This window comes from Dromiciops gliroides, chromosome 2, assembly GCF_019393635.1.
Source record: "Dromiciops gliroides isolate mDroGli1 chromosome 2, mDroGli1.pri, whole genome shotgun sequence".
Classification (NCBI taxonomy): Eukaryota; Metazoa; Chordata; class Mammalia; order Microbiotheria; family Microbiotheriidae; genus Dromiciops; species Dromiciops gliroides.
The window spans coordinates 32,931,506-32,955,464 of record NC_057862.1 but is presented as its reverse complement, the minus strand read 5'-3'; the positions used below and the strand labels follow the sequence as shown (position 1 = coordinate 32,955,464).

Here is a 23,959-nt window from a genome sequence, read left to right as displayed (position 1 = left end):
AACTCCAAGGACTCTTGTGGCTTCCAGAACCAGATCCAGAATCCTCTGTCTGGCCTTCAAAGCCCTTCATTACCTTTCCAGTCTTCTCCCACCTTACATTCCACTTCCTTCTGCAATCCGGTGACACCGGCACCCCGTCCCAGCTCCCCCCATTTCCATGTCTGACCCCCATGCCTGGAGTGCTCTCCTTCCTCCTCATCTGTGCCTCGGGGCTTCCTCCCAGCCCCACCCTCTGTGGGTGCCGTCCTTTCCTGATCTCCCTTGGTCCTAGTAGATTCTCTCCCTTGGATCTGCACAGACCTTGTTTATACAGAGTTGTCGCAGGTTGTACCCATATCGGGCTGTGAAGGCAGGCACTGCTTTTTGCCTCTTTTTGTATCCCCAGTGCTTAGCACATTGCCCGGCACATAGTAGGCGCTTCATAAATGTTTATCCTAGAGTGATAGAGCTGGAAGGGAGCTTAGAGATCACTGAGGTCAGAGGTGTCCAGCACTAGACCTTCAGGCTGCGTATGGTCCCCACCCTCCCAAACCAGATTAAAATGTGACTGGGAAGCACTTAGAAGAAGTGACCATACAGTGGAACCCAGACAGTGTTCTTTAAGTCATGCGGAGAACCAGAGGCTCAGGAAGGGAAGGGGATTTGGCCAGAGCCGGACAGTCTGAGACTGAGCTGCTCTAGCTAGCGCCCCAGGCAGCCTCCAGAGGGGGTGGCGGGAGAGGGAAAAAAAGGCAAATATGCCTTTGCTATTATATAATTTGTGTCTAGCAGAGGGCTACCGGTTCTCTCTTTGTTCTCGTCCCTCTTCTTGCTGTTTAATGAGATGAGTCAGCCCGGAGGCACAGCCTCCCTGGGTTATTTCAGCTAAAATAATCATAGTCAACATTTGTTAGGACCATAAAGGTTCACAAAACACTCCCCGGCCAGAAGCGAATCCAAGCATCATTTGCTCCATTTTACCTGAAAGGAGAGGAGGCTCAGGGTGAGGGGTGGGAAGTATCTCCAGAGAGCTCGGCACCCATCCTTTCTCTCTACCACGTGCCTCTCATTGAATGCTACAGGGGTAGCCCTGGGTCTGGCTGGAGGAGAAGACAGGGATCACATACCAACACTGCTGCCGACTCCCCCTGTGACCTTGGGCAAGTCCTTTCCTCTTTCTGGGCCTGTCAAGTTGGGGGGTCCTTTCTGATTCCAAACTGATGACCCTGCGACCTTGGTGGGTGCTGCCGTTGCTCAGCCTTTACTTTTGGTATGCGCGTTACCCTTGTCTGTCGTCTGGTTTTCCTCCTGACTGATGGCTTGGCTGTGCTTTTTTGCCTTTCCTTGTATCTCATGGGCTGTCACACAGTAGGTGCTTGTTGAAGATGGTGACGAGCTCCTCAAGGGGATGGCTGGTATCTAGGTATCCCTGATAGGTTCACAGAATTGGGCAGGCATGTGGTAGGAGCTCCCTCAATATGTGTAAGCTTGATCAGTACGGCTCAGCCTACTCGCTGACCAGTGCCGGAGCAGGTCTCTGAGTCTGTGATATGCACATGATGGGGCATCTCATCGGCGAGAGGCTGTGGGCGAAGGTCAAAAGAGCAGTGGGTTTGGACTCAGGGGCCCTGGGTTCCAATCCTGACTCTCCTGCTTATTATATCTTAAGCAAGTCATCTCCCTTTTCTAGGCTCATGGGTCTGACAAATGAGGGAGGGGGTTGAACCAGAGGGTCTCAGTAATTGCTTCCATTTCTAATCTGTGATTATAGACCCATTGAAATGGATGCAAGTGTGTCCTGCAGACCTAGGGAACCCCCTGATGCAGCTCTCTGTCCGGCTGTACTCTGCTGTCCCAGACACATTCCACACCTGGGCCTCCGCCTTGACCTTCCCTAACCTAAATTCCTCCAGCTCCTGGCAAGACCCATTGGAGTGCCCCCGCCCACCCATTTGTCAGTGCCCTCCCCATCCCCCAGTGACCTTGTGTCTCCTCTATGTGTGTTTTGTTTCTCCTTTATGGGAGCACACGCTGCTTCCTTCCAGTCTTGTTCCTTATATGCCCATTGCCTAGTAGAGTATTGTAGGTACTTAATGAAGGTTTGTTGAATGAATGAGAGCACACACACACACGCACGCACGCACGCATACGTGTGCTCCATCCCCGGCCCTGCCATCATCCTCAGCCGCTCTCCTGTCTCATTCCTTTGCTCAGCCAAGTGTATTGGGAAAGGAGGAGGTGTGGAGAAGTGGGCGGGGCCTATTTCAGAAGCTCTAGAGCTTGGAGGTTCGAGGAGCACTGATCTCGAGTTTCCAGTGACCTAGGGATCATCAGGTCCAGCCCCTGGCTCAGCGGCAGAGGAAGCCAGCAGCTTTCCATCACAACACTGGAGACATTCTTTCCTGGGTTTGGGTTGGACCAGAAGGCCGTGGGGGTCCCTTCCAGCTCTGTAATTCTGGGCTATGCCTTTCCAGCTGCCAGGCCCTGCAAGGGCCTGCTTAGCACTTGGTGCTCTACTCATAGAATGTTAGCACCAGATTAGCACCATTTGGTCCAGGAGCCTCACTTTACCAAGGGGAAAACTGAGGCTTAACCAGGGGCTCCCACCTAGCCACCAGCAGAACTGAGGCCTGAACCAGGTCTCTGAGTCCCATCTGGCGCAGTCTTCACACAGGACACTGCACTGCCGTTGCACAGGCTGTCTCCCTTTCCTGGAATTAACCAGTCAAGTATTTCGTTATTCAGTGCCCACCCTGTTCCAGGCACTATTCGAAGTGCTGGGGGCACAAAGACCCCAAAGTGAAACAAGTCCTAGTCTCAGGGACTTGACATTCTGAACCTCCCCCCACTTCTGCCTTCTCCAATTCTGGCCTCCTTCAGAGCTCAGTTCAGGGGCACCTCCTACAAGAAGATCCTTCCTGATCCTTCCCCCAACCCCTGCACAGCTGCTGATACTTCTACCCGAATGACCTAAGAGTTATTGGGGCTGTATGTGGATGCATGTAAGCACACACACATACACATTAGCATAGGTGTACACATGCAAGTATGCAAGCATGGGCATATGTATATGTATGTAGAGAAATATGTGTGTGTACATGTATATGTACACATTTATGTGTCTAAGCTCCTGGAGAGTAGATGATTGGCTTTTTCTATTCCCAGGACCTGGCACATAGTAGGCGCTTTATGCCTCATACTTCTTGATGCATTGATCCATCAGCTAATGCCTTCCAGAGACATTGCAGTAGGGTGAGATCCCCAAGGCAGGACTCCCACATTCTCTCCTCTGTAGGTGTTGGGGTGCTAGTCTGGCAGCTGGCCTGAGAAGGAGGGGCAAAGGACATATGGTCTCCTGTGGCTACTGTTGTTTTTCCCATAAGAAGCTCTAGCTGATCAATCAATCCATCAAGAAGCCCAAGGTCACACAGAGGTGGAAAGCTGCCCCAGTGGGATTTGAACCTGGGTCCCAGGGCTGCAGAGTTCAGTGTTCTTTGTTGTTGTTGTTGTGGGGGGCGGGGTTTGGGTGAGGCAATTGGGGTTAAGTGACTTGCCCAGGGTCACACAGCTAGTAAGTGTCAAGTGTCTGAAGCTGGATTTGAACCCAGGTCCTCCTGGCTCCAGGGCTGGTACTCTATCCACTGCGCCACCTAGCTGCCCCAAAGTTCAGTGTTCTTTCTGTGATCCTGACTTACCTACTAGCTGGCTTCCTGAGCTGTTGTGACCATAACAGTTTCCTACCTGATAGTCCACCTGCTGGCCTGGGCCCTTTTCTGCCTTAGGTAGGCATACAGTTCATTGTCGGCCTGTACTTGAAGATTTTCCAGCTCCTAGTGCTCCCTCCCTCTACCTCTGAGGAGCCAGAGTCTTCTCCGTGCCTGAGGTCAGAGACATTACTGCTTGTATGTGCTCAGCATCTTGGTTCTGTCTGTAAATGTCTGTGACAGCTCGGTACTAGGGACGCCTGGGCATCAAGAGCCTAGGGAGCCTCAGTTTCCTCACCTGTGAAAGGGGAATAACAATCCCTGTAGTACCTACTCCCAGTGTAGTTGAAGGACAAAGTCTTCTGGCTAAACCTCAGCAGCAGAGGGAGAGTCCCCGAAGTACAACATCACAGGCACATCTGGAGTCCTTATATAGCTTACTCTCACATCCCGATCTCCACTGAAGGAAGGAAGGAAGGAAGGAAGGAAGGAAGGAAGGAAGGAAGGAAGGAAGGAAGGAAATCAGCATTTATTAGCCAGACACTGTGTGCTAAGTGTGACGACGACAACAACTGACATTTGTAGGACCTGCTACGTGCCAGGTGCTGTGCCGGGAGCTTTACAATTATCATCTTCTTTCATCCTCACAGCAACCCTGCATGGTGGGTCTTATTATCCTCATTTTACACTGGAAGAAACTGAGGCAGGTGGGTTAAGTGACTGGCCCAGGGTTGCTCAGCTAATAAATATCTGAGGATGAATTTGAACTCAGGTCTTCCCGACTTCAAGCCCAGTTCTCTATCCGCCGTGCCCCAGCTGTCCTTGGTACCTAAAAGATAGCTCAGCACAGTGGAAAGAGAGGCAGGTTGGTGTGGCGGATAGAGTGCTGGATTGGAAGGCAGGAAGACCTGGGGGGTGAGTCTCTTAAATCTCTCTGGGCCTCGGTTTCTTCATATGTAAAATGAAGTTTGTAACTGATGACCTCTAAGGCCCTTTCCTGCGCTAAATCCATGAGTTCTGTGAATTTGGAGCCAGAAGACTTGGATTCGAATCCCAACTCTGCCCCTTCCTGTAGGTTCTTGAACATATCCCTTGACCTCTCTGGGCCTCGTCTTCCTCGTCTTTAAATAAAGGGGCTGCACTCCGTGGACCCTAATGTCCCAGCAGTTCTCAGTTGATGAACTCAACTCTCTTCGTCATGGCAGCTCCTTCCCTCTAGTTTGAAAACACTGGCACATTCTTGCTTGCAGGCCCACGGTAGGCACCAAGCCAGGTAGGGCCATGGCAGTCCCAGAGGCTAAGATCGGCCCTCCAGGAAGCAGCCCCAAGGAAGGTGGGAGGCCTTGGGGACATCCAACCTGCCAAGAGAGCAGGGGAATCAATGCACAGCCGTGGAGCAGCGATAGGCAGAATTAGAACTGGCGCCCAGAGAGGAATGGCCACCAGGAGGAAGGGGCTGAAGTGTGAACAGCCAGGTCTCGGGCCTGTATTCCTCTTGGAAGAACCTGGGACTTCTACCGCTGAGCTAAGAGCCTTTTGCATACTCGGTCTCTGGCCAGTTACCAGGGCTTCACCCTTGTCACATACCCAGAGGTGAATTCACTTCAAATCATAAGCTCCCCGAGGAATCCACATACTCATCTGGCTCCTGCTTTCAGCATACAAATTACAGCAAGAGTGACAAAAACAATCAAAGCTGTGAAGCAGGCAGTAAAATTGTCATTATCCTTTTTTACAAATGGGGAAACTGAGGCTCAGAGTCCAGTGGCTTACCTACAGACACATAACTCATGAGCATTGAAGATGGGATTTGAACCAGGCTTCCTGACCACAAACCCTGTGCCCTTTACGATGTCCTGTTGCAATGAACCAGTATCGAGGATTTTTTGAAGTCTTCCAAATTGTTTTAATCTGTGGTTGGCTCTGACTTGGCAAAGCCTCCGCCACAACCTGCATCTCTAGGGTGACCTGGATAGAGTTCAGACAGAAGAGGTCCTGGGACAAGTTAGAGGAACCTTGAACAAGGGAAATAGAACTAGGTGATAAAAACATAGTTCCATCTGTTTTATCAGACTGTAAGCGGGGCAGCTAGGTGGTGCAGTGGACAAAGCACCAGCCCTGGTTTCAGGAGGACCTGAGGTCAAATCTGACCTCAGACACTTGACGCTTACTAGCTGTGTGACCCTGGGCAAGTCACTTAACCCTCATTGCTCCAACCAAAAAAGAAAAAATAACATTAGAGAAACTGTAAGGAAAAGGCTAACATTTTGCTTCATCGATCTAAAATCATCATCACTTCATCTTGAGGACTAATTTCCCTAAAACCAAGCGATTCCCTTATGACAATTCCCTTCAATGGCTCTTCTCTCTCCCCTGCCCCATCCTCACGCTGGGCACAGGTGACCTGAAGTAGTCAAAAGGACCTCCTCTTCTTCTTAGGAGGATTGTTATCTCGCCCCCTTGAGTGAATAGGGGCACAGGCTTTTAGGTGGATCAGGTAAGAGTCTCTCTTGCTTGTGTTCGTCTGGTCAGTGGATGAGGAGGAGAGAAGAGAGCAGGGATTGAGGGAAAGACTGAAAGGAGCTTCCCTTTAAAATGCTTTCTTGACATTTCCTGGAAGGAGGAAGGTGAATTTCTTTGCCTTTTTCCACTGTATCCAGTAGATGTTACATTTTTGCAGCCAGCAGTGGTTTCTTGCCCCGTTTCCACCATTTTGATCTGTGAATCCTGGCTCCTTGTGGATGTATTCAGAAATTTCAGACAGCCATGACCTGATCCTAAATTGCTATAATAAACCTCTCTCTCCATAAACAAGCCTGCGTGACTCAGCCCCTCCTTGTCAGCAGGCTGTTGGTGGAGTTCATTCGTTTGACACTATCGGAAGGCCTTTTAATTCCATTCTTGGATCTCCGCCATTTCATGGGCTCCACCTGGACATCACCCAGTTTGGGGTCTGTTCAACAGACGGTGTAGCATGCGTGGTCCTGTTGTCAGCTTTCGCTATGGCTTTATGGAACAAAGTTTGCTCCAAACATGCATTAACCACCTACTGGGCACAGGATTTCCTGATATCTTGGAAGAAGAAAAATTGGGGGTGACCCAAAGGGCAGTGGAGATGCAGGCACATGTGGGCTAAAGCACATTTCTTGTGCACGAGAAGAACCTCTACAGGTTATTGGTCCACGGTCAAACAGCTAATCAGTGTTAGGAGCAGGATTCGCATACAGGTCACTGGAGTCTAAGACTAACCTAGAAGCAGAGAACAATTAGAAAGGGATTCAAATAGTCCTGGTGGGAGACAGTGAAAGCTTGGAAAGGCGGGGGGTGCTGTGAGTGGGGAGGAGAAGAACGTCGTGGGAGACATTTTAAAGGTAGAATCGCTTAGACTTGGCAAGTAATTGAATGTGGGATGGACACTGAGGGAGAGGCAGTCGTAGACATCTCCAAGGCTACACATCTGGGCGGATGCTCTTGCCTTTGATAGAGACCGGGACATGTGGAGGCGTCTGAGGAGAAAGACGAGGCCTTTGACTTTGGCCTCGGTGAGTTTGAGATGCTTGTGCTGGAGATGGGCGGCAGACATCTCTCCTGAGCCGTCTGGAGAGAGACTGCAGGGTGCATAGGGCCTCTGAGATGGGAGGGAAAAAGCTCCATGGTTACGGTCACTGTCCTCTAACTGAAATTGAGCATTTCCTTCAATTCTTTAAAAATATTCTCCTAAGAAGGAGCATCCTGTCACAGGCATCCATGACAGGCAAAGATGATGAACCTCCAATGGCATAAAGAGATGGGGGCAGTGGAGAGGGGCTTGTTAATAGGCAGCAGAGATCCTGGAGGGCACACGTTAAAATAGGAGAGAGAGGAAGGCATAGGCTGCACAGAAGTGGTGCTGAGAAGGTGGGAGGAAGGTTTCTACCTCCCTTGAATATGATTCAGGGATAAAGGAGGGATAAAGGGGCTGCTAGCCACTGGAAGGGGAAGGAACAAGTAGATGAAGCCCCCCACCTTCCAGGGTCCTGTGATAACGGAACACTTGTGTAGGTGTGGGAGTGACTTCCTCAGCTTGTCACTTTGACCCCTGGGCAGCAGTTGGTGTAACTCATGGAAGTGCAAAGAGGCTGAAGTCCTAGCTTGGGGTCTGGCTTATGAAATCCCTGGTGAATGGTTCCCCACCCCCACGGAACTGAACTCACACTTGGCACCGTTTGGATGGGGAGGGCAAGGATGGGGTACATCTACAAAATAGCCTGCACACGGGGCATCCTTGGCGCCTTCTCTCTGAGTCCCTGGGTAAGCGCAAACAGGGAAGGTAAGAAATCCAACTCAAGGGCCACCCCAGGCATCTCTGAGAGGCAGCCTGATACAGAGGAAAGAGCTCAGAATTTGGAGTACTGTTGGTGCCCTGAGGCTGCTGGAATCATAGAGGCCATTGACTCCACCTGCCTAATTTTACACATGAGGAAACTGAGGCAGAGAGCGATGAAGGGATTTGCCCAAGGTCACACGGTTGGTGAGTGCTGAGGCAGGGCTTAAACCCAGGTCTTTCTGATTTCCTGATTTCTGGTGGGTTTGTTGTTGACATAGCTTAGGCCTCCTGGTCCCCAGGAGCCAGTCATCCAGCCACAGTTGTATATAGTAGGAGAGAACAAGGGGCTTGGAGTCGGGAGCCCACTGGAGACACTGACTGCCTGTGTGATTGGGGCAGATCTCTTAGGAGAGCTCAGGTTTCCTTTCACCTCCATGTCCTGTGTGGTACATTGGGGGCCCCCATTGGATGTGGAGCTGGAGGTGACGCCCATCCCATATCTGACACTCGGCATCTCCCTTCCTCTCTAAAATGAGAGGATTGTTCTGCATGACCCTGAAGGTCACTTCCTGCTCTAAAGTCCCTGATCCTCCAAAGCCCTTCCCCTCTCTGGGTCTCTTTTTCCTCCTCCATAAAACAGAGCACGGCTCCTTGATCTCTCAGGTCCTTTCCAGCTCAGAACTTGTGACCTGGAAGATGATCATGAAATCTCCCAGACTTCTCTAAGCCCCTTTTCCAGAACTCCAACATGGAGCATGTTTAGCGACTTTGTTTAGTTCACTTTCATTCACTGTATTCCCTGAAGCTAGATGGCCCAGTGGTTAGAGTGCTGGGCCTGGCGTCAGGAAGACCTGAGTCCAAATCCGGCCTCAGACCCTTACTAGCAGGTGACCCTGGGCAAGGCGCTTCACCCTGTTTGCCTCAGTTTCCTCACCTGTAAAATGAGCCGGAGAAGGAAAAGGCAAAGCACTCCAGCGTCTCTGCCAAGAAAACCTCAAATGGGGTCAGAGTCCGATACAACTGAAAACAACCGAACAACAACATACTTGTTGTCTCCGCCATTGCAGTGGAAGTTCTTGTGAATAGAAACGGTTTCATTCTTTGTATTTGCAGCTTTAGTGTGTAGCACACAGTAGATACTTAATGACTGATTGATTGATGGAATTCAGGGGCTCCAGCCTCTAAGGGTTTCAAATCCCTCTCTGGTGTCGGGAGAAGGAAAGAATGAAGAGACCTCTGAGAAGGCCAGCGGGCTTGGGAATGTGAAGAAGCGAGCGAAGGGGAAGCAGAGGGTTAAAGCCGGCGTAGAAGGGATGAAATCTAACGCAGGAGCCCCTCGCAGAGCCAGCCATTCGGCCAGGCAGAGTAGCCCAGAGGGGTCCGTGAGGAAACCCTGTGTTCCAAGTCCTGTGGGTGGGCATCAGGGCCAGGGCAAAGAGCCTGGGAGTTGACCACAGGCCCTCAGGCAGATCATGTCCCTCCCTTCTCCAGAACTCAGCTCCCATCTGTAAAGGGAAAGGGGGACACTTGGTGTTCTCAAGGCCCCATTGATCATAGGAGGGCAACCTCACCCCCTCCCTCCCTCCCAGCCCAGCCTCGCTCAGGCTGGCCAGTAGCGGATGCATTTTTGTGAATGGAGTTAGAGGCAGTGTGGGACCCTGGCATCAGGAGACCCCCTTCCTTCCTCTGGCCACTTTCCTGGGCCTCCATTTCCTCCTCTGTAAAATGAGGGAGTTGGGCTAGATCACATTTCTTCTAGACCTAGAGCCTTTTCCTTCCAGTCTCTGCTTGAAGGCCCCTCCCAACTCAGACACTGTCTCTTCTGGTCCCCTCTCTTGCTCTGACGTTCTTGGTCTCTGCTCAGGCAGGTATTCAGTTCTTGCAGCCCCTATTTGTCAGTTGCTGGATTGAGGGCACCCCTGGGGGCAGTGCCCAAGTGAGGGAGCCAGGCTGAGTTGTTGCTTTACCACCAGTCAACAGAGAGAGAGCAAGAGCCAAAAACAGCCCTCACTCGGCTGTTCTGGGAGGTGTCTCTTTAAGCTCTTCCTTGGGTTGCCACGTTCCTGCCTCTATTATTTCCATCTGAGTGTCCTGACCCGCTGGTGCCCCTGTGTGCATCAGAGCCGCTCTTTGGGAGGGAGACAGTTATTGAGTCTGGGCTGTCTGGCTCTGAGAGATTAAGTGGGGAGACGGCTCAGGGTGGGTGAGTGGAAGAGGTGTCAGTCACCAGCAGGGCGAGCGAGAGCCGAGTGGGAGAGCCCTAATTGAGTGTCCTTGGCCATGTCCAGGCAGATGAATCGAGATTAGGTGTTTGGGCCACTAATGGATGTTCCTGACACCTGGGCCCAATTCCTTGTCCTTACTCACTTGGCAGAGGGGGCGGGAGCTATTGTCCCTAGGCGCCCTCCCCAAGACTTGGGTTTCGATCCTGTACTGTGCTCTTCAGCCACCTATGACCTCAATGCAGGCTTCTTAACCTCTGTGTGTCAGAGACTGCAGTGGCAGGTGGGGGAGCTCCTGGACCCCTTCTGAGAAGTGCTTTTATCTATAGCAGCATGACAAAGAAAAGCAGTTATGTGGCAGTAGAGTTGCCACTTGTGGTTCTTGTTCTTGTTGTTTTCCATAAGTTTACGGACCCAGGGACAGCTAGGTGGTACAGTAGATAGAGCACCGGCCCTGTAGTCAGGAGAATCTGAGTTCAAATCTGGCCTCAGACACTTGACACTTATTAGCTGTGTGACCCTGGGCAAGTCACTTAACCCCAATTGCCTCACACAAAAACAAAACAAAACATAAGTTTACAGACCCCAGGTAAAGAACTCCCACCCACCTTGGATGAACTCCTTAGCCTTTCCAGGCCTCGGCTTTCTGCTTGTAAAGTGAAGGGGATGGACTTGAGCTCTAAGTGTCATTTCACTTTTTTCCTCTCAGAAAAGGTGTTTTGACATCATCTTCATTTCAAAATCTTCACCTCCCCTCCTTCCCATCCCCTGAGGCATCCTTTATAACAGCATAAAAAATAAAAGAAACCCGCTCAGCAAAACTCACCAGCATGGACTTGGCGGGGGGGGCTTAGAGGTCATTTAGTTCCACCTCCTTGTTTTATGGATGAGGAAACTGAGGCCCAGAGAGGCTGGGTGACTTGGCCAAGGTCACACAGGAAGTGTGCGGCAAAGCTATCATTCCACCGTGACCAAGTCTGACAGTGTGTGCAGTGTCCCCACCTCTGGGAGGTTGTTTGTCTCAGCTTCTGAGATTCCTTTCAGCTCAAGCCCATGGTGTCTGTGCTGCTAGAGGTCGGACCCCCCTGGGGGCCGGAGAGCAGCCCCTGGGCTTGCCAGGGATAACCTGTCTCCTCTCCCCCCTACAGATGTTCCCATGGAGAAGCTGGCAGCCATGCCATCGCTGAAAAGTGTCAACCTGCGGCTCAACCCCCTGAATGCTGAGGTGCGAGTGATTGCCAGGCCCCTGATCAAGTTCGACCTTCTTGTGTCCCCCGAAGGAGCCCAGAGCGATTCAGCCCAGTAGGGGGCTCAGCCTTGACTGGACTTCATGGACGGAGCTGAAGATGCCTGGCCCCTGGGCCCTGAGTGGGAACTCCAGTGGGCACCGAGCCTGCCTTCAGCCTCCAGCGAGGACCAGGATGGGCTGTGGAGTCACTGGGGGAGGGTGTGGGCATGACTGGGGAGGGAAGGCTGTGTGTGTGTGTGTGTGTGTGTGTGTGTGTGTGTGTGTGTGTGTGTGTGTGTGTGTGAGGGTGGGGGTGGGAATCGCAGCATTTGGGAGATAGGTGTGTTAGCATTGTAGCAGTGGTGAAGGGCATGTCTGATGGAGGGAGGCCTGCCTAGGCTGGCTTCTGTCTCTCTGGGCTGATTCTGGTCCCAGTGGGAAGTGGCTGGCCCTGGGCACCATCCCTGTCTTCTTCAAGCCTCCGGCCTCGTCTGGCTAAAAGGGAGGCTCTTGTCAGCTTCTCTTCCCCAGCACACTCTAGGAAGTAGCTGGTGACTCCAGAGCTAGGAAGGGTTCTCTGGGAAGAGACAGGGGGTGTAGTGGGAAGTGTCCTAGGGGCTCTGCTTCCACTCCTCCTCCCAGAACTTCTAGCTTTGGGCCCCGAGGCTGCTCCCCGGGGCTGAGATGAGGGGAATCTGCTCGCCCTCCCTACCTCACTGGCCCCCATGAGAAGAGCTGCATCTGAATGTGCTTTTACGGTTCTCCTGCTGCTGGGTGGTTTGGGAGCGAGGCAAGGTCGTCCCTCACGCCCTTCAGCTTGTCAGGTTTCAGGCCCAGGAAGTGACAGCACAGGCAGTTCTGCTGCCTCCCCACCTCAGGGTGAAGACACGGAGGGTACTTCTTGGGAGGGCACATCTGGCCTCTCTCATCCCTCCCTAGCATTTCATATGGTTCTTGTGAATCTCAAAGGAGATCCTTAGTGAGCATCAGTAAGTCCTTCCAACATGCCAGCTCTGGGTCTGTGACAGTCACTGCCCTCCAGGAGTTTACACAAGTTCTGGGGAGCCAGGTCCACAGAGAAGTATGTTCCAATCTATACAAAGTCGATCTAAGTCAATGGGACTAGAGGAAGAGGCGGGGAAGGCCACATTTAGGAGGGGACATTCTGAGAAGCAGAGGTGAGAGGGAGGGCCTTCCAGGCATGGGGCACCACCGGGGCAAAGGCATGGCGATGGGAGAAGGCATAAGGAACAAGGAGAGTGCCTTGCAAGCATTGAAGCACCACATCAAGTCAGTGGTTAGTTCCGGCATCATCTCCACCCTGATCAGGTGTGCTCCCACATCATTTACAGCTGCCCAGATGGGCATAAACCCAGAAGACAGCGCCCTGACCATCTGCTCTGCAAGCTGGACATCATCTTCCTTCCTAAGGCCCAGTGATGGCCACCGAGGCAGGATGGCGCTAGGAGTACTGCACCTTTAAGCCTGACTGGCAGCCCCTGGAGCACGCCCCTGTCACTGCTCTGTGAGGCTTCTGCATGACCCCTTGAGCCCTAGCTCTGGCATCATCAAGTGTACCACCTTTCAGCTTTGAAACCCTTTGAGGTCTCTAGAAAGGGGAGCTGTCCAGGCCTTCAGAACCTGCTTGAATCCAAATCCCCAGGAGGCCGGGAAGGGCAACGTCCAGAGCCCCCAGATCTTAGCCTCCTTCTGTCTGCTTTTCAAGTGGATCTGGAAGAGACGCATCCCCAAGCATTGACCCAGCATGTACCCCCAGAGGCAGCGTTAGCCCCATGGCCCCCAGGCCTACTGGGAGGGCCACCAGTGGATCCTGGTCATTGGTCACCTTTGGCCTGGGGGCATATCCTGGTGCCCTCAGGAGGAGAAAGGCATGAAGGGGTATTGGCACATGCTCTGTGTTGACTTGGGAGCTCACCTTCCCCTGCATTCTTTCTTTATAGACCTACAGCTGTAGTAGAGAATCTGACTGGGCTGTTACTACTGGTGCCTACCATGGTGAGGGGTGAGGGGGCACGTCCCAGACCTCTGCTCTTTGCAGTCCCACTCCCATTGCACATTCTCCTTCCAGCCTGCCAGCCCCTGACTTACTCTCATCAGTGCCAAGACTCTGGCCTTCTTGATGCCCCTCAATACCTCCCCACTCCTCACAAAGTTGCTCCGGAATAACCGTCTCCCCCGCCCCCCACCTCAGTTGCCCTCCCCCACCCCCATCGTCCTCTGCCTTTGTCCCTGAACCACTAGAACAAAACCACCACTCACTTGTTCCTGTCACCCTTGGAATGCGTGCCCCCTGAGGCAGGGGCTGGGCTTGGTTGGGTTTTGTGTCCTGAGTGCTTAGCGCAGTCTGGCACGTAGTAAGCCCTTAACGAGTCCATGCTGACTGGGTGTTGGCTGCCATCCCATTGCTGCCTCATAGACCTCCCTGCCCCCCTCCCCCACTCTGGACCACAGCTCCTTCTCCTGCCTCCATCTCCAGGGTCTGACAGGTGAGGCAGAAAAGGCAATGGATTTGGAGCCAGCCAGCCTGGCCCAGGGCCCAGCTCTGCCCCTCACGTCCCATTTCTGTGGCCTCAGTCTGCATCTGTGTAGCATGAGGGGATTAAACTCAATGGCCCCTCCAGCTTGAAAATGCTCTCATCTTCACTCACCAGGTGAACCTCAACAGGAAGACTTGAGTAAGTCAAGGGAAGGAGCCAGGAAGAAAAGTCAGGCTACTTGGTGGACTGAGGGGAGGCGGGTGCAGCCAGAAGGAGCTCAGGCAGGGCTGCAGCACAGGAGGGGCCCCAGGGCCAGGGGGCTGGGCAGGGCCTTATGGCTGAGCATTTCTGGGTTCTACTTCTCCCCCATCTAGCCTTGGAGCATAAGATTAACAGAGAGAGAGGGACTGTGGGGAAATGACTTATCCAAGACCACATGGGTTACGAGCTAGAGGACAAGGTTTGCACTGAAGTCACCATCCAACCCTGGCTTCCAGGTCAAATGTAGCATGCCCATTCACGTGCACAGGCACAAGGCCATGACCTTCGGTCTTCACACTACTTGGGAAGCTTCACCTGTGGAAGATGAACTTCCTTCCTTGCTCATGTCTGAAAGCTTGGCCAGAGAAGCCTTTGGTTAAAACAATGGAACTTGTGATGTGAAGTGTGCTTGCTTAGCTTTGGGTTTGCAATAAAGGACATGTGGATTTCCCCTGTGCAGTGACTGGTCCGGGGTGTATTTCGGCCTCTCCGAAGTCTAAGTTGGTCCATTACACTGTGATCTTGTTGAGAACAGACTGCCTTTTGCCTTTAGAGTATCTTCAGCTCTTACTGCCTGTCCCCACTTTGCCACAGATGACCTGCAAGCCCAGGCCCCAACGAATCTCACCTGGAGAAGAATACATGCCCTGCTTTTTCGGTCCAGAATGGAAGTGATTGGCCCCAAGGACTTGGAATCATTTGAGGGGCTCAGAAGACCCCCCCCCCAAACTAGCACCCTCACCAGTGCCTGAAATTCCACCATTTGGAGATTCATTCTTTTGGGTTAAACATTATCCCTTCTCTGCTGTTCTCTTAAAATGCAAATAACCAAAATATAAAAGAAGGGATTAAACATTAAGTCCTTAAAATAATAGTTTGGATTAGTTTTAAACCAGAAAGGTAGTATGTTCTGTGGAAAGAAGAGTGGCCTGGGACTCTAGAAGCCTGGGTTCAAATGCTGTCCTTAGTTAGCTGTGTGAGTTTGGTCAAATACTTTCCCCTCCCTGGGCCTCATTTTCTTTATCTGTATATGATGAAAACAAGGGGAGTAGGCTAAATAACCTCTCCAGGCTTTGGTACGTGAGAAAGCCACATTGAATGTTCTCTAAGCCCACTTAACAGCTACTGAAATTCTATAGGTTAGGCTTATTTTCCATACCATGAGGAATAAGGCAACTTGACAGCACTGGGTCCTGTTAGGGGAGTGGTTGGCATCACTGCCAGGGACGTACTCGCTCTATCCCACATGGAGCCCCTGCAGGGTCCCGAGCTGTACAAGGCCATGCAGAAGGTTGCTGACTTGAGGTCTCCAACCTCCCACTTTATGGCGAAGCCTGGCTCCCTGGGCCAATTCATGGGACAGGGCATTTCCCCAAATCCTCTGTATCCAAGGATTTCTGACTCAGCCTCTTCGCCAGATATTTGTGCCCTAGGCACTTCCAGAAAATCTTTCATGAATAGTTTAAACATTAAGACCTACCTTCTCAGCAGTACATGAGACCTACACGAAAATTGACCATGTATATAAGGACATAAAAACCTTACAACCAGATGCAGAAAAGCAGAAGTAGTAAACACATCCTGTTCAGATCATAATGCAATAAAAATTACATTCAATAATGGACAATTGAAAGAGATTAAAAACCAATTGGAAATTAAATAATCTGATCCTAAAAGACAAATGGATCAAAGAACAAATCATAGAAACAATTGATTTCATTGAAGAAAATGACAATGAAACAACATATCAAAATTTATGGGATACAGCCAAAGGAGTTCTTAGGGGAAAATTTACTACTTATATAAATAAAATAGAGAAAAAGATCAATGATTTGGGCATGCAACTAAAAAAAAAACACTAGAAAATGAACAAATTAAAAATCCCCAACTAAACACCGAACTAGAAATCCTGAAAATCAAAGGAGAGACTAATAAAAGTAAAAAAAACCATTGAATTAATAAATAAAACTAGAAGCTGGTTTTATTTTTTAAAAAAACAATAAATAGATAAACCATTGGTTAATTTGATCGAAAAAGGAAAGAAAACCAAATTACTATGATCAAAAATGAAATAGGTGAACTCGTCACCAATGAAGAGGAAATTAAGACAATTATTAGGAACTATTTTGCCCAATTATATGCCAATAAATTTGACAATCTAAATGAAATAGATGAATATCCACAAAAACATAAATTATCCAGATTAGCAGAAGAAGAAATAAAATATTTAAATGACCCAATTTTAGAAAAAGAAATTGAAAAAAGCCATCTATGAACTTCCTAAGAAAAAGTTCCCATGACCAGATGGATTCACAAACATTTTAAAGAACAATTAATCCCAATACTATATAAATTACTTGAAAAACTAAGTGGAGGAGTGCTACCAAATTCCTTTTATGAGACAAATATGGTTCTGATACCCAAACCAGGAAGAGCCAAAACAGAGAAAGAAAATTATAGATCAATGTCACTAATAAATATTGATGCAAAAATTTTAAATAAAATATTAACAAAAAGATAACAGAAATATATCACAAGGATCATACACTATGACCAGGTGGTATTTATGCCAGGAATGAAGGGGTGGTTCAATATTAGGAAAACTATCAGCATAATTGATCATATCAGTAACAAAAGCAACAGAAATCATATGATTATCTCAATAGATGCAGAAAAGGCCTTTGACAAAATACAGCACCCATTCCTATTAAAAACACTAGGTAGCATGGGAATAAAAGGAGCTTACCTTAAAATGATAAGTACTATTTATCTAAAACCATCAGCAAGTTTTATTTGTAATGGGGATAACCTACAAGTCTTCCCAATACAATCAGGGGTGAAGCAAGGATGCCTGTTATCACCTTTATTTAATATTGTATTAGAAATGTTAGCTATAGCAATAAGAGAAGAAAAATAAATGAAAGGAATTTGAATAGGTAATGAGGAAACAAAACTATCACTCTTTGCAGATGATATGATGTTATACTTAGAAATCTAGAAAATCAAATAAATTATTAACAACTTTAGCAAAGCTGCAGGATACAAAATAAACCTACATAAATCATCAGCATTTCTATATATTACTAATAAAGTCCAGAAACAACAGATAGAAAGAGAAATTCCATTTAAAATAACTGTGGCCAATATAAAATACTTGGGAGTCTCCCTCCCAAGACAAACATAGCAACTATATGACCAGAACTATAAAACACTTTTCACAGAAATAAAATAAGATCTAAACAATTGGAAAAATATTAATTGCTCATGGGTAGACAGAGCCAATATAATAAAAATGACAATTCTACCTAAGTTTATTTATTTAGTGCTATACCAATCAAACTCAAAAAATATTTTATAGAGCTAGAAAAAATAACAAAATTCATCTGGAAAAACAAAAGTTCAAGGATATCATGGGAATCAATTTAAAAAATATGAAAGAAGGTGGTCCAGCAGTACCAGATCTCAAAGTATTATAAAGCTGTAATTATCTAAACAATCTGGTACCGGCTAAGAAATAGAGAGGTGGATCAGTGGAATAGAATAGATAGAAATTAAACGATAGTAAATGACTATAGTAATCTAGTATATGATAAACCCAAAGATTCAAGCTTTTGGAACAAAAACTCATTACTTGACAAAAACTACTGGGAAAACTGGAAAACAGTATGGCAGAACCTAGGTATAGACCAACAACTCACACCATATACTAAAATAAAGTCAAAATGAGTATATGATTTACACATAAAGAATGATACCTTAAGCAAATTAAGGGAGTATGGAATCATTTTTCTGTCAGATTTATGGGCAGGGGAAGAATTTAGGACCAAAGAAGATATAGAGAATAAAATTAAATGTAAAATAGATCATTTTGATTATGTAAAATTAAAAAGCTTTTGCACAAACTAATGTAACCAAAATTACAAGGGAAGTAGAAAACTGGGAAAGGATTTTTGAAACAAATACCTCTGATAAAGGCCTCATTTCTCAAATATATACACAGCTAAATCAAATTTATAAAAACACAAGTCATTCTCCAATTGATAAGTGGTCAAAGGAGATGAACAGGCAGTTTTCAGACAAAGAAATCAAAGCTATCTATAATCATATGAAAAAATGCTCTAGATTTTTATTGATCAGAGAAATGCAAATTAAAGCTACTCTGAGGTATTACCTCACACCTATCAGAGTGCAAATATAACAAAAATGGAAAATATAGGATCTTGGAGGGGATGTGGGAAATCTGGGATGCTAATCCACTGTTGGTGGAGTTGTGAAAAGATCCAACCATTCTGGTGAACAATTTGAAACTATGCCCAAAGGACAATAAAACTGTGTGTACCCTTTGATCCAGCAATTCCATTGCTAGGTTTATATTCCAAAGACATCCCTCAAAAGAGAAGACCTATTTGTACAAAAATATAGCAGCTCTTTTTGTGGTGGCTAAGAATTGGAAATCAAAGTAATGCCCATAAATTAGGGAATGGCTAAACAAGCTGTGGTATATGATGGTGTTGGAATATTATTGTGCTATAAGAAATGACAAGCAAGATGGTTTCAGAAAGGCCTGGAAAGACATGTATGGAATGACGTATTGTGAAGTGAGCAAAACCAAGAGGACATTGTACAAAGAGATAGCAATATTGTTTGATGAAGAACTGTGAATGACATGACTATTCTCAACAATACAATGATCCAAGACAGTCCCAAAGGACTATTGATGAAACATACTATCCACCTCCAAAGAAAGAACTGATATTGATGAACAGACTGAAGCATGCTATTTTTCACTTTCTTTCATTTTTTCTTTTAATCAAGTTTTATTGCACAAAATGACAAATATGTTAATGTTTTACATAATCATACCTGTGGGGGCAGCTAGGTGGTGCTGTGGATAGAGCACTGGCCCTGGAGTCAGGAGGACCTGAGTTCAAGTCCAGCCTCAGACACTTGACACTTACTAGCTGTGTGACCCTGAGCAAGTTACTTAACCCCAATTGCCTCACCAAAAAAAAATAAAAATTTTAAAATAAAAAAATAATCATACCTGTATAACCCATATCTGATTGCTGCCTCAGGGAAGGGGGATGGGAGGGAGGGAAGGAGGGATAAAAATTGGAACCCAAAGCTATATTATTTATTATTTAATATTATATACATTATTTATTAATATAGAATAACATGATTAAATATAAATATTATTAATATAATGAATATTATTTATTATTTAAAAGATGTCATTGAACATCTACAGTATTATAAATATTTATAGATATATACATATATTAAAATGTGTTTTTCTGAAAAACAAAACATTGAGACCCTGTTTGTGGAACCTAAAACCATAGATTTAGAGCCAAAAGGAATCAGAGGCCCTGGAGTCTAAACCTCTCATTGTGCTGATGAAAAAGCTGAGGTCCAGGGAAGGTGAGTGATTTGCCCAGGGTCACAAAGTAGTAAGAGACAGAGTTGGGATTCAAACTCAGGTCATCAGATTACAAATCCAGTCTATTTTTTACTGTATTGTGCCTTTCCTTACTGTCAGTGGCTGGTCCCTATTAAGCTAATTGTGCCTTTTAAAATTTTTCAATGACTTGGCTTTCATGCCTTCATTGTAGTGTGGAAGGGACCGTGGGTTCCTAAGGCTGTTCCAGTTGGGGGTCAAGCAGTGGCTGGTCCAGCCAAGCTGCCAAAGCTGTGAGTACAGATCTGATAGGGAAGGAGGGAGAGAGCAAAGGGAAGGGAAAGGAAAGGAAGGAAGGAAGGAAGGAGGGAGAGGATGAGAATTTATTCATCAGCACTTACCATGTGCCAAGGGCTGGGCTGGAGATAAAAACAGAAAGGCAAACAGTCCCTGCTGTCGTGCAGCTCCCGTCGTCAGAGAGAAATGACCCATGCAGGAGAGTGCCACTGCAGGGTGGATGGAAAGGCCCAGTGGTCCTTAGGGAACAGTGGTCAAGCAGCAGGGAGGCCTTGTTAGTGTCACTTCCATGGGTAGTAGACCCTAATCATTCTGACCCTGAGCCATTTGATGGTGCCATCGACTTTGGTGGTAAGAACTGTTTGAGTCACCAGCAGCTGTGGCTGCTGAGGAGGGGGAGAAGGAGGAAGAGGAGGAGGAGGAGAAAAAGAAGGTGGGGGGCGCACCACCTGAAGAAGCAGTGACCAGATAACATTTCCACTAGGGCTGTTCCTCTGGACGATGGCTCCAGAGACTAGGAAGGAACACCCATTCAAGATAACATCAGATTCTTTTGATGTATTATGTGGTTTTGTTGGCCTTTTTTCTTTCTTTTAGAAAAAATTCTGCATTCATCATATTGTTTCTTACAACACTATAATGTTCCATGGCATTCATGAGCCACAGCATGTTTAGCCATTTCCTAATCAATCTCTGATTCTAAATTTTCCAAAGGTAGAATTTCAAATAGAATCTGGGGTTCTTCTTCTACCTCCAGAGTCATTAGCCTACAATAACACTGTGAAGCTAAGAAATCCAATTCTAATCCAGAAAGGAAGAGTAGAGAAGAGCATGGCATAGACCCTTGGGCAAAGTCTCCATCCCTTGTCCGAAGGGAAGTGGGTAAACTGGCCTCCAACCGGTCCCCATGTGGAATAGGTAAGGCATGGTAGTCGGCAGCCTCTTACCTCCAGGGAGGCCCAGTGAGTCAACTTTGCTCTCCACAGTGACACCCTCATTTCATGACTTTCTTTCTGCATTTCAAGAGAACTAAAGTCCAGAGAGGAGACTTGTTTCAAGTCACACAGCCAGTAAGCATCAGAGGTAGAATTTGAACCCAGTGTTTCTGACTTTGCAGCCAGGGGTTTTCCCACTAATTCCCCCTCCCTATCTTCTTAATTTTCTAGTCTCTCCAGAAGGACCCTTAGTACATTCATACATCCTGCTCCTATCCTCTCTCTCTCACATGTAACTCCTAAACCTCAACACCAAAATGACAGATCACTCACTGCATGCACTGACCATTTTAGACTGTGCTCCTGCAGAGGGGGCAATTTCTCTTTATATTCAAGGCTTAGCACATAGGAAGCAGTTAATAAATGCTTATTCGGGGGGCTGCTAGGTGGCACAGTGGATAAAGCACCAGCTCTGGATTCAGGAGGACCTGAATTCAAACCTGGCCTCAGATACTTGACACTTACTAGCTGTGTGACTCTGGACAAGTCACCTAACCCACATTGCCCCACAAACAAATTAATAAAAGAATGAATGAATGAATAGATAAACAAATAAATAGACAACTAAATAAATAATTAAATAAATAAATAGACAGACAGACAGATGGTTAAATGCATGCATGCATGTATGCTTGTTTGCTAACTGAGGAACCTCAGGCCCCCAAATAGGCAGTGTCTTGGCAAAGGTCACAGCAGCAGTTAAGTGACAGCTAGGAACCAAGGTTTGGTGCCCCCACTTCAAATCTAGGACTCTGGCCATTTGCCTCCCTTGTTAGATTCTAAGCTCACTGAGACAAGCCTGTTTCCTGTTTCATCCTCATGTTCTTCAGTGCTCAGTCTGTTGCCTTCATAAATGACGACATTGAGTTGATTGGGCTAAACTTGTTGGCAAAGTTCAACAGACCCTTTTGTCTGTTGACAGACTCTTTGTCAGCCAGTCGGTAGGTTTGGCCTCCCTCCATGGGGTTTGTAGTGAGCTGTTCCCAGAAGTGAGTCAGCCTATTACCAAGCTCTTCAGCTAAAAAGTGAGGAGAGCAGGCTGCCCCTTCTCGTTGCTGTTGGACTCACTAATAAGCCACGTCAAATCTGCCTGCAAACCAAGTGACACTGGAAGGCCAAGGAAGGGTGGAGGAGCCTCCCCTTCCCCACCACCACCTCCAATATGACCCCTTCCTTTATCATGCCTCAAATTCTGGGCCTACACTTTGTCTAGCTCTCCTCTGCCTTTATCATATTCTGCCATGGGTGTGTGTGTGTGTGTGTGTGTGTGTGTGTGTGTGTGTGTGTATCACCTCCAACCCCTTCATTTTACAGATGAGAAAAAAAGAAGCCCAGAGGTGAAATGACTTGCCCCAAATCACCCAAGGAGTAGGTGACAGTCAGGATTTGAACTCAGTCCCTGTGTCTTCAAGTTCTGCAGCCCTTTCACCAAACCATGTTCCTTCTGCAGGTGTCATATTGTACCCTTCTAATCCTACTAAGTCCTTTGAAAGCAGACTTGGGATCCGTGTTCATCTTTGTATGCTCAGGGAAGTAAGTGCCCTGTGCTTTTTGGGGAAGGGGAGTCTTGTGGGAGAACTCTCAGGATGGAAACTCCAACCACCAAATGCACCCCACCGTGATAGTGGCAAGCATCTTTGGCAAGCATAGATTTCCCTCTTTGATGCCTTGATTGATAATAGTCACAGCATGATCAAACCAAGATCTCTAAATTGTGTACAGTTCTGTACCAAATGGAAAACAAAGTCCACTTGGGTCCATAACATCAGGATGGGGGAATTATGGTTAAACCACAGTTGACGTGACAAGACGAGGTCTTCAAGCTCATTGTAAGTCAACAGCGTGTCATGGTAGCCAAAGAGCTAGTGCACTCTTAGCCCTTGTTAATGGGGATATGAAGATGGAGAGAAGGAGACATGCTGGTCCCACAGTAGCACACATCTGGAGGAACATTTTCAGTGATGAGCACCATGTTTTAGAAAGGTCGTGGACAGGTTGGAGAGTGTCCAGAAGACGACCAGGATGGGAAAGTGATAGTTGACTATTTCATGTAGGGAGGAGACAAAGGAAATGGGAGTGGTCAGTCCAGAAAAGAGAAGACTGGGAGGTTGGGGTGGGACACGAGAACTGTCTCCAAGCTTTTGATGAGCTATTGCACAGAAGACTCGCTCTTCTTGGCCCCATGGGAGGACTGATGTCTCAAAGACAAGTTGGACTTGATGACTTCTGAAGGTCCTTCCAACCTATGATTCTAAGGAAGTCCATGAGAGCTTCCAACTTAAAGTCAAGTACACCAGCAGGGAGGCTAGGGTATAATGGAAAGCTAGCTCTCAGCTAGAGTGATGGCAACAGAGGAATACTCATGAGAGATTATGGTGTGAAAATCTATGAGAATACAAGTCACTCCCCAACTGATGAGTAGTCAAAAGGATGTAACAGGCAGCCTATAGCTAAAGAAACCAAAACAATTTATAATCATATGAAAAAATGCTCTCAATCATTACTGATTAGAGAAATGCAAATTAAAACAACCTTGAGATATCATTTTACACCTATCAGATTATCTAGGATGATTGAAGGGTAAAGCAACAAATCTTGGAGGGAATGTGGAAAAACTGGGACACTAATTCATTTTTGGTGGAACTGTGAACCGATCTAACCTTTTTGGAGAGCCATCTGGAATTATGCCAAAAGAGTTATTAGATTGCTTCTACCCTCTGACCCAGCAATACCACTACTAGGTCTATTTCCAAAGAGTAAACGTTTAGGGAAGAAGAAAAAGAACCTATATGTTATAAAATTATTTATAGCAGCTCTCTTTGTGGTAACAAAGAACTGGAAATTGTGAGGATGCCTGTCAATTGTGGAATGGCTGAACAAGTAGCATACGATTGTGATGGAATACTACTGGGCTATAAGAAATGATGAGCTCAGAGATCTTGGAAAAACATGGATGGACTCACACAAAATAATGAAGAGTAAAATGAGCAAAACCAAGAGAATGTTGTATCCAGTAACAGCAATATTGGTTTTTTGGTTTTTTGTTTTTAGTGAGGCGATTGGGGTTA

General features: G+C 47.2%; 1 protein-coding gene across 3 annotated transcripts in view; it reads left to right on the top strand.

Annotated features, from left to right (window-relative positions):
* LRRC20 (leucine rich repeat containing 20) overlaps nt 1–14,657 on the top strand; it is a 77,430-nt gene extending 62,773 nt beyond the window's left edge. For all 3 annotated transcript variants that reach the window (XM_043988713.1, XM_043988711.1, XM_043988712.1), the window contains one exon: nt 11,360–14,657. In XM_043988713.1, the coding sequence (XP_043844648.1) occupies nt 11,360–11,517 (158 nt within the window). In that variant the 3' untranslated portion in view covers nt 11,518–14,657. The remainder of the gene's footprint in view (nt 1–11,359) is intronic.
* The last annotated feature ends 9,302 nt before the right edge of the window (nt 14,658–23,959 follow it).